This window comes from Microtus pennsylvanicus, chromosome 10 (genome assembly GCF_037038515.1).
Source record: "Microtus pennsylvanicus isolate mMicPen1 chromosome 10, mMicPen1.hap1, whole genome shotgun sequence".
In the NCBI taxonomy this organism is placed as follows: domain Eukaryota; kingdom Metazoa; phylum Chordata; class Mammalia; order Rodentia; family Cricetidae; genus Microtus; species Microtus pennsylvanicus.
This window is the reverse complement of record NC_134588.1, coordinates 22,492,080-22,504,934: the sequence shown is the minus strand read 5'-3', so window position 1 is coordinate 22,504,934 and position 12,855 is coordinate 22,492,080. Positions and strand designations below refer to the sequence as shown.

At 49.5% G+C, this 12,855-nt stretch overlaps 1 protein-coding gene across 4 annotated transcripts in view; it reads right to left on the bottom strand.

Moving 5' to 3' along the window:
• Mgat5 (alpha-1,6-mannosylglycoprotein 6-beta-N-acetylglucosaminyltransferase) overlaps positions 1 to 12,855 on the bottom strand; it is a 293,844-nt gene that overhangs the window by 5,323 nt on the left and 275,666 nt on the right. For all 4 annotated transcript variants that reach the window (XM_075987774.1, XM_075987776.1, XM_075987777.1 and 1 more), the window contains exons 15-16: positions 11,743 to 11,817; positions 1,488 to 1,645 (exon numbers count right to left, since the gene is read on the bottom strand). In XM_075987774.1, coding sequence (XP_075843889.1) covers positions 1,488 to 1,645; positions 11,743 to 11,817 — 233 coding nt within the window. The remainder of the gene's footprint in view (positions 1 to 1,487; positions 1,646 to 11,742; positions 11,818 to 12,855) is intronic.

The following is a 12,855-nucleotide window of genomic DNA, read 5'->3' as shown; positions in this document are numbered from 1 at the left end:
TGAAAGCCAAATGGGGCTGGAGAAGATGGTTCAAGTCAGCAAAGTGAGGGCTGTGCAAGCATGAGGACCGGAGTTCCATGCCTAGGACCCAAGATAAACAAAAAAAAAGCCAGTCGGGCAGCATGCACTGGTAACCCCAGGGCTGGAGACCACTGGGACTTTATAATTAATTAGCCAGCCTAGCCCACTTGGTGAGTCCCAGGAAAACGGGAGACCCTGTCCCCAGAAGCAAGGCACCTGAGGCATGGTAGCTGAGGTCTTCATATGGATATTAGTGTACCCACACAGACATATGTGTACACACACACACCCTAGATCTATACCCCGATGTGCAAGCAATGGCCGCTTTTGAGAAGACCAGGACAAAGCAACGTACTATTGAACTAGTTTTAGATGTACACTTAATATTTAGCTGGGAATGGTGGCTTATACTGGCAATCCCAGTTGAGTACAGGGTCAAACTGGGCTACATAGTGACTTCTAGGCCAGCATCTGCTACAGAGTGAGACACTGTCTCAAAGCAAAGCAAACACCAAGGAAGAGGTTGGCACCGTGGTTCATGGTGGTCAATATCCTAGCATTTGGGAAGTGCAGGCAGTAGGGCCAGCAGTTCCTGGTCATCACCAGTGGCACAGTGAGCTCAAGGCCAGCCTGGGCTACATGTGACCCTGTCTTAAAATAAGTAGAAGAAAGGGGGAGAGGAGAAAGAGGAGGAGGCAGAGGAGGAAAGAACGTCTACTTTCACCCCTAACTGCGCTCTACACAGCCAGGACCCTTACTCTGGGTTGGCCAAGTGGGGCACCCTTTGAAGAACCTCGGAGCCTACGTTTGTCACTTGTGGTGTTGTGATGACAAAAAGACTGATCAGAGTCACTTAAAGTTTCAAGTCTGGCTCACAGATGCTTTGCCAGTTGTTGTGCCAGAGCCAAGAAGTAATTCAGTGCACCTGAGAATATTCTTATCCTGCAGGTAAGAGAACAGAAGTGACAGGTAGCCAATCCCAGACCCATGAGAAGCTGGGTGTGGCGGTGTGGCTTGTAACCTCAGCCCTCCTACTTCCAGATGGGAGGCAGACACAGGACATTGCGTGGGAGCTCACAGGCCAGCACTAGAGAAAACAAAGAGCCTGTTTCAAACAAGGTGGAAGGTGGGGAACAGCTGCAATGGTACTCTGACCTCCACACACACGTCATTGTCCGTGAAGACCCCACACTGACATACATAAATGCATGCATGTCCACATACATCATAGAAACAGACATCATGCACACACATATCACACAAATCCAGGTCATACACATATCATGTGTGTACGTGTGAGTGTGAGAGTTGTGCTCTTTCTGGGCTGCAACCTGCTCCCCCTTTTCCCACATTGTCTCCCCGAAGCCCACAGCTGGGAGAGCAAATCCAGGCACCTCTCAACCGGACTCTAAGGCAGAAGTACAGAGGCGGCAGGCCCTGTGTCCTCCCACGGTCGAGGAACTTACTTCAGCAAGTCCTTTTCCTTGTTGAGGTGCTGGAAGAAGGACGGCTCACAGATGAGCTGGTTCTCCTGGCACACTTGCTTGCAGGACTGCCCGGGCTCAGCCAGCTTCACCTGCAAGGCGCTCAGGGGCGGCCACATCACCTGGCCATGGCAGAAGTCCTAGAAATGACAGGGAAGACATCATCAGCTAGGGGACCAAGGACACAATGGAGCAGCTTCAGTCTCCCAACCAACTACAGGAGGCACCACGCTCAGAAAGTGATAAAAAGGACACAACCTTGGGACAGGTTGTGGCCTCTTTAAACACCCATTTCCAGGCCAAGGATGTGGCTCAGTAGGAAGAATAGCTTTCCAGCTGCATGAAGCTCTGGTTCTATCCCCTGCACTGGATAAACCAGAATACATACATAGCTGTAATCCCGCTCTTGGGAGGCAGAGTGGGAGGATCAGAAATTCAATGTCATCTTTAGCTACAAAATGAGTTTGAGAACAGCCTGGGCTAGAGGCCTCTGTCTCAAAATGCACCACACACACACACACACACACACACACACACACACACACACACACTCTTCCTCATTCTCCATGAGGACCATCTTTGGGACCATTCCCACTAGCTCTGACTCCTCCTTTTGCATTTTCCAAATACTACACACAATTCGTGCCTACACTAAGTCATGGGTAGCACAGTCCTGTGGGTCTGGATGCTGTTACTAAGGGAACGGCATGACTGTGCAGACTCACAGTACGTTAAATGGAAGTGCAGTCTATACTAATGGCCACTGTTCTTTGCCATTATAGTGTGTAGAAAGCTTGCATATGACGGCTGCCCATCCATCAGAATAGCTGTAAGACAGAACCAACAGTCGAGAGACGCACCGGCATCTGGAAAAGCTTACAGTGTGTTCTTGCTGGCTAACGTAAGCATCTTTACTTAAGTGCTCAGGAGTGAATGGGTACCTCTCACAGCCCTTAAAGACTGCAATGGAGAGTTTCGATCCAGCATACACGGAGTTTCCTAGGTGACTAGATAGCAGGGGAGGAGTACCAGCTATCATACTTGTCTCCTTGCTGTGACAAAATGCCTGCCAAAAGTGACTTCAGGGAGAAAGGGCTTGTTCTGGCTCACCTGATGGGACAGTCACCACGGTCAAGAAGCAGAGCGAGAAGAGTGCTGGTGTTCGGCTTGCCTCCTCCCTTTTACCCAGGTTATGGGACAGGGCCACCTATATTCAGAATGGCTCTTCCCTCTTCAGCAAGCCCTTTCTGGAAACACCCAGAGGTCTGTTTCCTTGTGATTGCCAGTCCAGTCAAGTTCACAATTAGATAACAACAGGCAATCCACAAGGACCCCTAGACCAGAATGTACCCGAACCAGAGGCAAGTGAGAATTTCTCGGCCTCTTGAATTTGGTGACTAGAGTTTGACCTTTAATATCCTTAAAGGGCCATGAATGGAAAGCTTTGTCCCCAGTGAGGCATCTCCTGGGAGATGTTGGAGTCTTTGGGAGGCTTAGAGCCTTCAGGACATTGTGAGCTTGCCTCTGAAGGGATGTTGGAGTCCCTTCCCGTCTTCCCAGTCATGAGCTAGGCAAGTTTTTGCTGTTGTTATTTGTTTGTTTAGATTGATCTTATTTTTAGTGCACATATGCATGTGTGTGTGTGTGTGCCAGCGCGTGCATGCGTGTGCATGTGGGGTCCACAAGAAGGTAGTGGATTCACTGGAGCTGTAGTTAGATACAGGCAGTTATAAGCAGCCTGTTGTGGGTTTGGGGAACTGAACTCAGATCTTCTGCAAAAGCAGCAGGTATTCTTAGCCACCACGTCTTCACTGAGTCCCTAGCTGAGCAATTTTGCTTTGGGACATGCTTGGCCATGATGTACTGCTTCACGACAAACCCACAGCAATGAGGCCCAGTCACGGATAGAACCCTAAACTGCACTGATAGAAAGCGTCCCTGTTCTGAGTTCATCATCTTGGGTGTGTACAATGGCTATGGAGGGCTCAGTAGCAAACCTAACTTACAGCAGCCTGGGGAGATGCGAAGCCTACCAAGGCTAAATGTTCAGGTTCTGGCTTTTACGACTTTGGTCTCTCTCCTTGGACGGTCCCTGGGCTGTATCCCTGCACCTGGTGTTTCAGAACGTCAGAGTTTCCTTTCTCATTCATTCTTACCCTCCTACAAAGCTAAATCTGAAGCTAGCAGACCAGATGGGCCAGATCTGAAGCCTGAGCCCAGGACACTGGCTCTGGGCACAGGCCCTGGTCCAGCTCCGGGCTCATCTGTACTGTGGAGGATCTAGTAGAAGAAGAACGTGGCTCAGGGGAGATGGCAAAGGGCAGGCATGCACTGACACCCTTTAAGTTCCCTGGGAGAGTGGCTTCTCCTAGGGCAGCCTATGGACAAGGCCAGGCAGGCATATGGGAAAGTCGGACTTCACGGATGAACCGTCACCCTGCATCTGTTCTGGAGCAGGGCAGGAGTCCTTGCAAGGCTCAGACAGTGGGAGCTACCCTTGAGGCTGCATGGTGGAGCTGAGGTGACAGCGGCTGTCTTCCCCAGGGCCCTCCCACACACATGCCTCGTTCAAGTCTGTACTAAACAAAAAGGTACTTGCTCCTGCCCATTATGATAGATTGGCGTACTCTTAGGAGTCTGTTCTAGGGACCACAAGGTCCAAGAACAGAAAAAAAAAATAGCATTAAAGCCTTAAACTTAGGAACTATCTAGACAGTTTGAAGGTAACAATTGATCAGAGGGAGGCCATGTTGTCAGAGAAAGCATGGCAGAGGAGGGCTGGCCCCCAGCGGGGGACTTCACAGATGTCTTGCAAGCCCCCTCCACCTGACCCATATAGGAAATGGGAACAGTGACCCCTGCCCTTCTTTCCTGTGCGGTTCTGAGGATGAAAGGGAGGCAAGGTAAGACGGAGGCCGAGAATAACAGTGCTGGGCACTGCAGCGGGGTGGAGTCACTGGGTCACACCCACAGTTTATCTATGACAGCACCTCTTGGTTCAGTTGCTTCCAGGGCACAGCAGGAATGCAAGTGTGGGGCCCCAGCCTCCTCTCAGCCACGGTGCAATGGCCAGTGGGTGATGGGGAAGCTGCCTCACTGTTGCCAACTGCTCCATTTACACATTCCTCCATTCTACAGATCCTTAAGAGACAGGAACAGGAAGGCGTGCGCCTGGCCTTAGAGGGGCAGTGCACAGTCTAGTAGTAAAAGGTTGGCACTTGCAAAGCCTTGAGAACAGCGAACCAGATGCCTATGGACATGGTGAAGGCCACCTGGAGGCTGGGCAGGGCTGGCTCTATGGGGAGGGGAAGAGTGGCGGTGGCAGCAATCAGAGGCGGCTTCCAGGAGATGTGGCCTTCTATGCTGGGTTCTGTAGGCTATAAGGGAGCTAGCAGCTTACGGCCAACATGGCATTCTGCAGCTAATTGGTGCGCAGTAAAGAGCTACTGAATGGGACTGCCTGATTTTGGCTTCCTGGAGGCTTGGATAGGAGTAAAGTAGAAAAAGAGGCTATTCCAACCCAATGAGGCATCTCTGCAGCCAGGAGGAGGGCGAAACAGCCGCCGCCAATCTGGTTAACAAGCTCACTGGGGGCACGCACCATCTGCAACTCCTCTCTTCCCGCCATCTTCCTCCCGCCATTGACGCACCTGTCTCTCAGTGTGTTTGGCTATTCTGAAATTGTTATGCAGGGACTAGAGATCAAGAATTCACCAACCAAGCTGTCAGTCAAAGCAATGCCTTCTCTCTCTTTCTGTTTCTGCATGCCCCACTTCTCTAAATGTGTACAAGTATGTGAAGGGCCGAGGCCAATGTCTGGGGCTGTTCTTCAGCTGAGACTTGGTCTTCTGCTTCAGTGGGACCCTTCAAGCAGGCTGGACTGTGTGTCCAGCAAACCCCAGGGGTCCTTCCATCTTCATCTCCCCAGATCTGGGATTACAGGTGCACACCACCAAGCCTGCTTTTCCCTCTATGCTGGGGATGGAATTCAGGCCCTCACACCTATGTGGCCAGCACCAGAATGACCGAGCCATCTCCCTATCTCCCCCAGCATGACTGAGTCCAAGCACTGGGAAGGAGATACTGGTGCCAGCCCCATAAAGCAGGCTCAGCAGGAGCCTGGAGGAAGAGTGCTTCACCCAGTGCCCATACGGCTCAGGAAGACTGGGGACCTGTCGTTAAGAGGGGAACACTGAGTGGGGTTGGCTTGACCCTTCCTATGCTATGGCTGAATCAGGTGGGAGGGGCCAGGGGCTTGGTGTAAAGCAGAGGCTTCTCAACAAAAAAGCCAGTGACAAATGCCAAGTGTGGTGTGTGACAGGGTCTTTTCCATTCTATCCAGACCTTGACTGATTCCCCCCGGGGCCCTACTTGCCTCTCCATCCTCCCTCCCTAACTCTCTTCCTTCCTTCCTTCCTTCTTTCTTTTCTTTTTTGTTTTTTTGGGACAAGGTCTCCCTCTATAGCCTAGGCTGGTCTTGAACTTGGAGTAATGGAGTAATCCACCTGCCTCAGTCTCTTGAGTGCTTTGGCCAAAGCCTGTAGAGAACATTTCCAAGTCTTGGTTGATGGGGCTGTTTGGGACTTTTAGGTGGTGCAGCTTTCCTAGAGGAGGTGGGTCACTTGAGGTAGACTTTGAGGTTTTATAATCTGGCCTTGCCTCCTGCTCATTCCTTTCTGCTCCCCCACTGTGGATGCCATGCGACCAGTCATACTACGCTCTTGCAACTATAGACTGAACCCTGAGTGCCGTGCAGACTTTGAGTGTGAACTCCGTAGGCATTGACGTGCTACGATGACAACACGTTTTGTTAAAGAATTAGGTTGGTTCCTGCTGCACGTCTTGTAAAAAAAGTAACTGAATTGTAGGGGGCAGGCTTTTTATTTTGTGTGTGTAGACTTGTCACAGGACGATTTGTGGGATTGGTTCTCTCCTTCTATCACGTGAGTTGTGAGAACTGAACTCAGGTGGTGAACTGGCTGGTTTTATGTCGACTTAATATAAGCTAGAGTCATCTGATAGGAAGGAACTGCAATTGAGAAAATGTCTCCCTAAGATCCGTCTATAAGACAGTTTCTTAATTAGTGATCAATGGGTGGAGGACCACGTCATGGCGGGTGGTGCCACCCCTGGGGTGGTGGTCCTGGGTTCTGAAAAAGCAGGCTGAAAAAGCAATGGGGAACAAGGCAGCATGGAGAACCCCTCCACGACCTCTGCATCAGCTCCTACATCCAGGTTCTTGCTGCTTGAGCTCCTGTGCTGGCTCCCTTCAATGACGGACTACAATGTGGAAGCAAAATCTGAACAAACCTTTCCTCCCCATTTGCTTTTCAGACATGGTGTTTCACTGCGGCAACAGAACCCCTGACCTAACTAAGACAGGTAGTTAGGTTTGGAAGCAAAACCTTTCCCTACTGAGCCATCTTGCTGGCCCTGAATTGGGTTTTATGCTCTATAAATTATGTCTGTAAATTGAAAACAGTCCCTATATTGATCATTTAGGAAGGCTTACATGGTGTTTTGTAGGAAGTATTTTGAACAAAAGATTCCTAGATTTAATTTTTGTTTTGTTTTGTTCTTAGGGACATGGAATCTTGTGGCCCCAGTACAAGAGCCTCTTGCTTTAGCCTCTTTACTGCTGGATGCTGTTTTCTGGGTTCCGAACAAAAGAAGAGCTACCAGGTCAGACACGTAGCTTAGCCTTAACCGTGTATCTGCCAACCCTACACAGTGGGAAGGTGGCATCGGCACTGTTTCAGAGAAGATGTAGTAGGCAGTCTGATGCAGGCTGTGAACTCAGGCCCTGCTTACTAGTGCCAACACAGCAGGGAGCAGGGTCACCAGCAACTTTCACTGTTAGCCAGTGTCCTCCTTCACCTCTTTGTGAGGCTTTTTCCCGTCACCACCCTGCTGGCCCAACCCCGTCTTCTCCAGAGTCAACCAAGGTGTTGTCTTTGTTTCTGGAACACTCCCCAGGGAATTCAAGACAATCTGGGAGCTTGAGCTGATTCTGCTGCTGCTGTGGGAGTGGGTCTGGCTGTGCAGTGGGGTTGGCTGCACCTGTCTGTATCCTCATAATGCTTTGCATGTGACCAGACAGTTCTTGTTAAGCACATCTTGGTGGGGTGGACTGAGCTGGTACAAAGCCTGTCAAATGTACACAAAGCCCTGGATTCCATCCTAGCAATGCATAAATGGGGCACGGTGTAACACACCTGCAACCCCAAAATTTGTGAAAACACAGGAGGACCAGGAGTTCGAGGTCATTCTTGTCCACATAACAAGTTCAAGGCCAGCCTGGGATGCATGAGATGCTGTCTCAAACCAAATAACAATGTAATTGTGACCGACTACCCTGTATATGCATTTAAACATTTTTTTAAAGTTAGTTTTATTTTGTGCATATTTAATTGTCATGTGTGGAAGTCTATTATCTCCTTCCATCAGCCGGATCAACTCAGGTTGCTAAGGTTGGAAGCAAGAATCTCCTCACCAAATGAACCACTGTTCTGGCCACACTCTGTATATTAGATCTTTATAGGAAGCAGAAAATGAGTTTCCCTTCTCTCGCTGCTTCGTTTCCCCTGGAGGTAAATCGGTGACTTCCCCAAACAATGCAGAATGGGAACCTTCACAAGCCTGGACACACTCGGAGGGGGAAGAGTCACAACTCATCTTCTATCACTGGGGACTCGTGCTAACTCCCTATCAGGTGGAGTCACTCCCCTTCTGAGTGCTCATTTCAAAGACAATGACAACATTTCAAAGCCATAACAATGGTTTCAGTGCAGTGGGACAGGCCAGAGATGGAGAAGAGCAAGGATCTTCCTCCCATGGGAAGAGGGCTTGCACCCCAGCAGGCTGGGTGTGAGGTAGGCTCCCAGCAGTGACTCCTAACTGTACCTTGAAACCTGGGGTGATCTTAAAGACTGTCAGTTTAGCCTCATCTGGTTCCTGCAGCTGTGGGGAACTGTGTGTGTGGTGGGGGGAAATCCTGAAAGGGTCCTGGGATAAAGGTGCCCATGTTCCATATAGCCCACATGGTGGACTCTGGAAGCTGAGCCCCGACTAATAAAGGCTCCAGTGTGGGAGCCTTCTCCTCCAAGCCCCAGGCTCCCCGCCCCCACCAGGAGCACCCTCTCTCCGTCCTCCACCCTCTCTCCATCCTTGCTGCTCTTTGAAGATACTCTGCAAACTCTAAAAATATAATGAACACTCCAAGCTCTAAGATCCAAGGCCTGAAGCTAAAAGGAGACTTGATCTGATCCAAAGGGGTCTTGGATTTTATTGTGCACCCAGGAAACATTTGGGGTCTGAAAGAGTTTCTGAGATAAACTAAAAATAGCCCCCGTCATTGCTCATTTATGAGGAATTCGGAGGATGTCTTATAAAAAAATGCCCAGAGATGGTTCACTTAGTGGAGTACCTGCCTCACAAGCATGAGAATCTGAGTGTGGTCACCAGAACCCACTTAAAAAGGTATAATCCTAGCACTGGGGAAGCCAAGCTATGGGACACCTGCATCACAGGGCTTTACACCAAATCTTCAACAAATCCTGGCTGTGCTCAGTTCCCACCATGCAGTTAATCCTGACACATCCTGAGCCTTACTGTGTGGATCGAAAGAGTATATAGATCCCGCCCCATGATGGTCAATATTGTCAACTTGGCAGGATCTAGACTCACCTAGAAGACAAACCTCTGGGCATGTCTGTGAGAGAGGACTGGGTAAACTGAGGTAGGAAAACCCACTTTACATGTGAGCACCAGCATCTTATGGGCTGGAGTCCTGGACTAAATCAAAAGGAGACTAGTACTCATCCTCTCTGCTTCTGACCATGGATGGAATGTGACCAGCTGCTTCATACTTCTGCCGCCACGTCTACCAGACCCCACCATGACAAACCATACCCTTGAGCTGTGAGCCAAAATAAAACCCTTCCTCCATTAAAAACTGCTCTCATCGGGGATTTTGTTGCGGTAATGAGAAAAGCCACTAACACACCCTGTATCCTAGCAAGATGAAAACGTCAGCAGTGGAAGCCCGCAACCGTGCAGAGTACCAAACCCATCCTCCCCTCCCTGCCCTGCACCCGTGATGAAGCTAAATTAGCCATGACAGGAGAGCAGTAGCTAAAACTAAAGCAGAACATTGCAACAGTCTGCCGCAATCAACACGATGAGGACAGTTTCTTCCTCTTGCAAAACATTTTCTAGTACTGAACAGATATTTCCCACGTCGTACTCTGAGGTCCTGATTAATATGGAAACCATCCCTTGGAAAGGGAACCCATGGCTGGGGAGGTGGCGCACACATGGGTGAGTGCACACTGGTACAGCCGGTGCCAGAGCTATGACAGTTTGGTTCTTTCTGTGTCCTGTGATGAATGGGACAATGACAAGCGCTGAGCTCCCGTGTGCATCATTATATCACGAGACACCACATAGAGCACAGCATGTTAAACAATGCTGGTTAACCTGCTCTCCCTAAGCACGGGGTCAGACTTACTCTCAGCACTTCCTGGGTACCGCTCATGCAATGCTCTCAGGAGCATTTTTCTTTTTTCTTTTAATTTTTTTTTTTTTTATTGAGAAAAGGAAAAAAAAGTATCCGCCTCCTCCCAGCCTCCCATTTCCCTCCCAGCATTTTTCTTTTTACTTCTTTTCTAAGGCACAGAGAGCATAAGTAACAAATATTCAATTCCTAGAAACAAAAACTCATGGTACCGGGAGTTGGACCCAGGAGGCTGGACCTGGGCGATGATTCAGTTGCTAAAACGTTTGTTGTGCAAGCACGAGGACCCAAGTTCAAGGGAAAAGCCGGACTTGGCAGTCAGCGCTGACAATCCCAGCAGCAGGGATATGGACACATATGGATCAGAACCTAAGGAATGACACCTGAGGTGGTCCTTTGCCTTCTACACGTATGTGTGCACATGCCGTGTGCACCTGCATATATAAGCATGCATGCATGCTCGCATATATATGAGCGTGCACACTTGCAAATGTGCACAGGCACCTGTACACACTCATGCATGTCAACTCACCCATCTCAGGTTACCTGCCTCATCCCAACTGATGAGATGCTCTGCTCCAAAGACCATGTCCCAGAGGCCCAGGTTCCCCTTTGAAAGGCCTCTGGGCTGGTAGCTTACATTTATGTTTCTCCCCTTCTCTTCCTATTTTCAGCTCAACTGCTCTTATCCCCATTGTGCAAAGGTTCCTTGTTCACCCTTAAACATTGTTTTACCCTATAAAGAGGACCCCCTGTGTCTGGACTGGGCAAGAAGTTCAGATTCCCTTACCCACAGGGGGTCTGGCTTTTGTCTATTTCTGGGTCCATGTTGCTTCTGAAGTCCAAGAAACTAAAACATCATAAAGGATTGCAATGGCAGTTGCCCCTCCACCTCTGAGAGCACATGCCTGGGCTTCACAGAAGGATTCTTTTGAAGGAGACCCAGTTCAAAAACCACTCAAGAGTCCTAACATGTTTAGAGTTGCTGCATTTATACTCTTAAGGAAATGCTTCAAAAATGTAGATTTGATCCCTGCATGTATGAGGATTCATGTGTGTATAGATGCATACACATGTGAACATGGAGGTCAGAGGGCAAGGTCAGAGGCCATTACTCATGCTCTGCTTGTTTTTAAGACAGTCTCTCACTGGTCTGAAGCACCTCAACTCCGATAGGCTGGCTGGCCAGCGAACCCCAGGGGTTTGTCTGTCTCCACTCCCCTTGCATTGCAATTATAATTATAATTCATGCATGGCTTTTTAAATGTAGTTTCTGGCAATCAATTCAGATCCTCACACTGACTAGGCTATCTTTCCAGACCCTAATCCTTGCTTTTATTTTAAGGGGGGGATTAGGGATGAGGAGTTAGAAATCAAGGGTGGACAGAGAGCCGCTTGTCTGTTCTTCACCCTTCTTGAGTGCTCATGACGTTCTGAAACTCAGGGTACAGGCTGGTCAGGGAGGACCCTGTCTTAACCACTCAAATGCCTTATTGCCTTATTCTAAGTGTCCGTATGACCTTTCATTGTCAATACTCCAAGGAAGACTGGCTCCCTGGGGAGATCGTGAATGTCAGTGAAACATTAAAAACGACAATAAGTCATCATGGAGCCGCCGGACGTTTTCCAAAGCAGGCAAATAGCCAGAGAAGGGCTCAGGTGAGAGCTGGGAAAGAGGAAGTGGAACACAGAAAGGACAGACAGACTTCCGGTGGGCCTTACCTGCTTCTCTATGAACGCATTGATTCTCTGAAGCATCCCTTCACACGTGAACTCATACGGCATATACGGCTCAATCTGCAGAAACAACAGGGCACCGTGAAAGGCGACACGGGACACGAGGCACTTACTGACTCTCCACTGACTCACACAGATGCCCACCCTTGAGTGGGAGCCCCGGCAGGTGTTAGAGCTGCACACCTGGAACTGGACAGACAGCGCTCAGGCCTGCTGTGTTCTTCTTTAGACCCTGAACAATCTACCTTCCCTAAATGGCAGGTACCCGATGTGTGAAAGAGCGGCAAGGAGGAAAACCCGTCTCTGTTAAGCTGAGGTGAGGTACATGGTGGGAAACTGCCTGGTTAGTGCAAAGTACATAGCAGGCCTTCAAAAAGGTGGACGTTATCACGTGCTAGCAGGTAGACAGTGGGGAGTACAGACAATGGCTGTGGTTCACCAGCCTCTCAGGGCTAGGCAGACTGCACTGAGGGCGAGGAATTTAGCCAACATCTGCAGAATGAACATGTGCTCACTGCTCTGGGGAAGGCAGGAAGAAATGACTGGTCTGTAGTAGATGAGGTGAGAATGTATCTGAAGAACTCCTGCTGCAAAAGCAAGGGGACCAAGTGCTACAATCAAGGAACTCAGCTAGTGGCCCCGGGAGGGCTGAGATTTTTTTTTCCTTTGAGACAAGGTCTTATATAGCATAGGTTGGTGGCCTTACTGTGTAGGCGAGTGACCTTGAACTCTGATCCTCTCATCTCCACCTCTTGGGTACAGGAATCAGACGTGTGCTACCATTTCTGGGTTATTTGGTACTGGGGATGGATCCCAGCACTTTGTGCATGCTAGACATGTATTCTTTCAACTGAGCTGCATCCCTAAGCCAGAGTGTGAACTAAGACAGGAAAAGACAAAGCTCAGGACTGGGAGCTGGTAGACAAGGTACAGCGGGATGTGCAGCATCACAAAAGCTTGTGGTTTCTATACAGGGCTTACACCATCTGGGGAGGAGGACAGGAAACCCCCTGGAAGGTCATGCAGCAAGGAAAACATTCTGATGGCCGCTAGGACATCTGAGGGGGAGACAGGAGGGGTGGCACTGGGCTACACTGC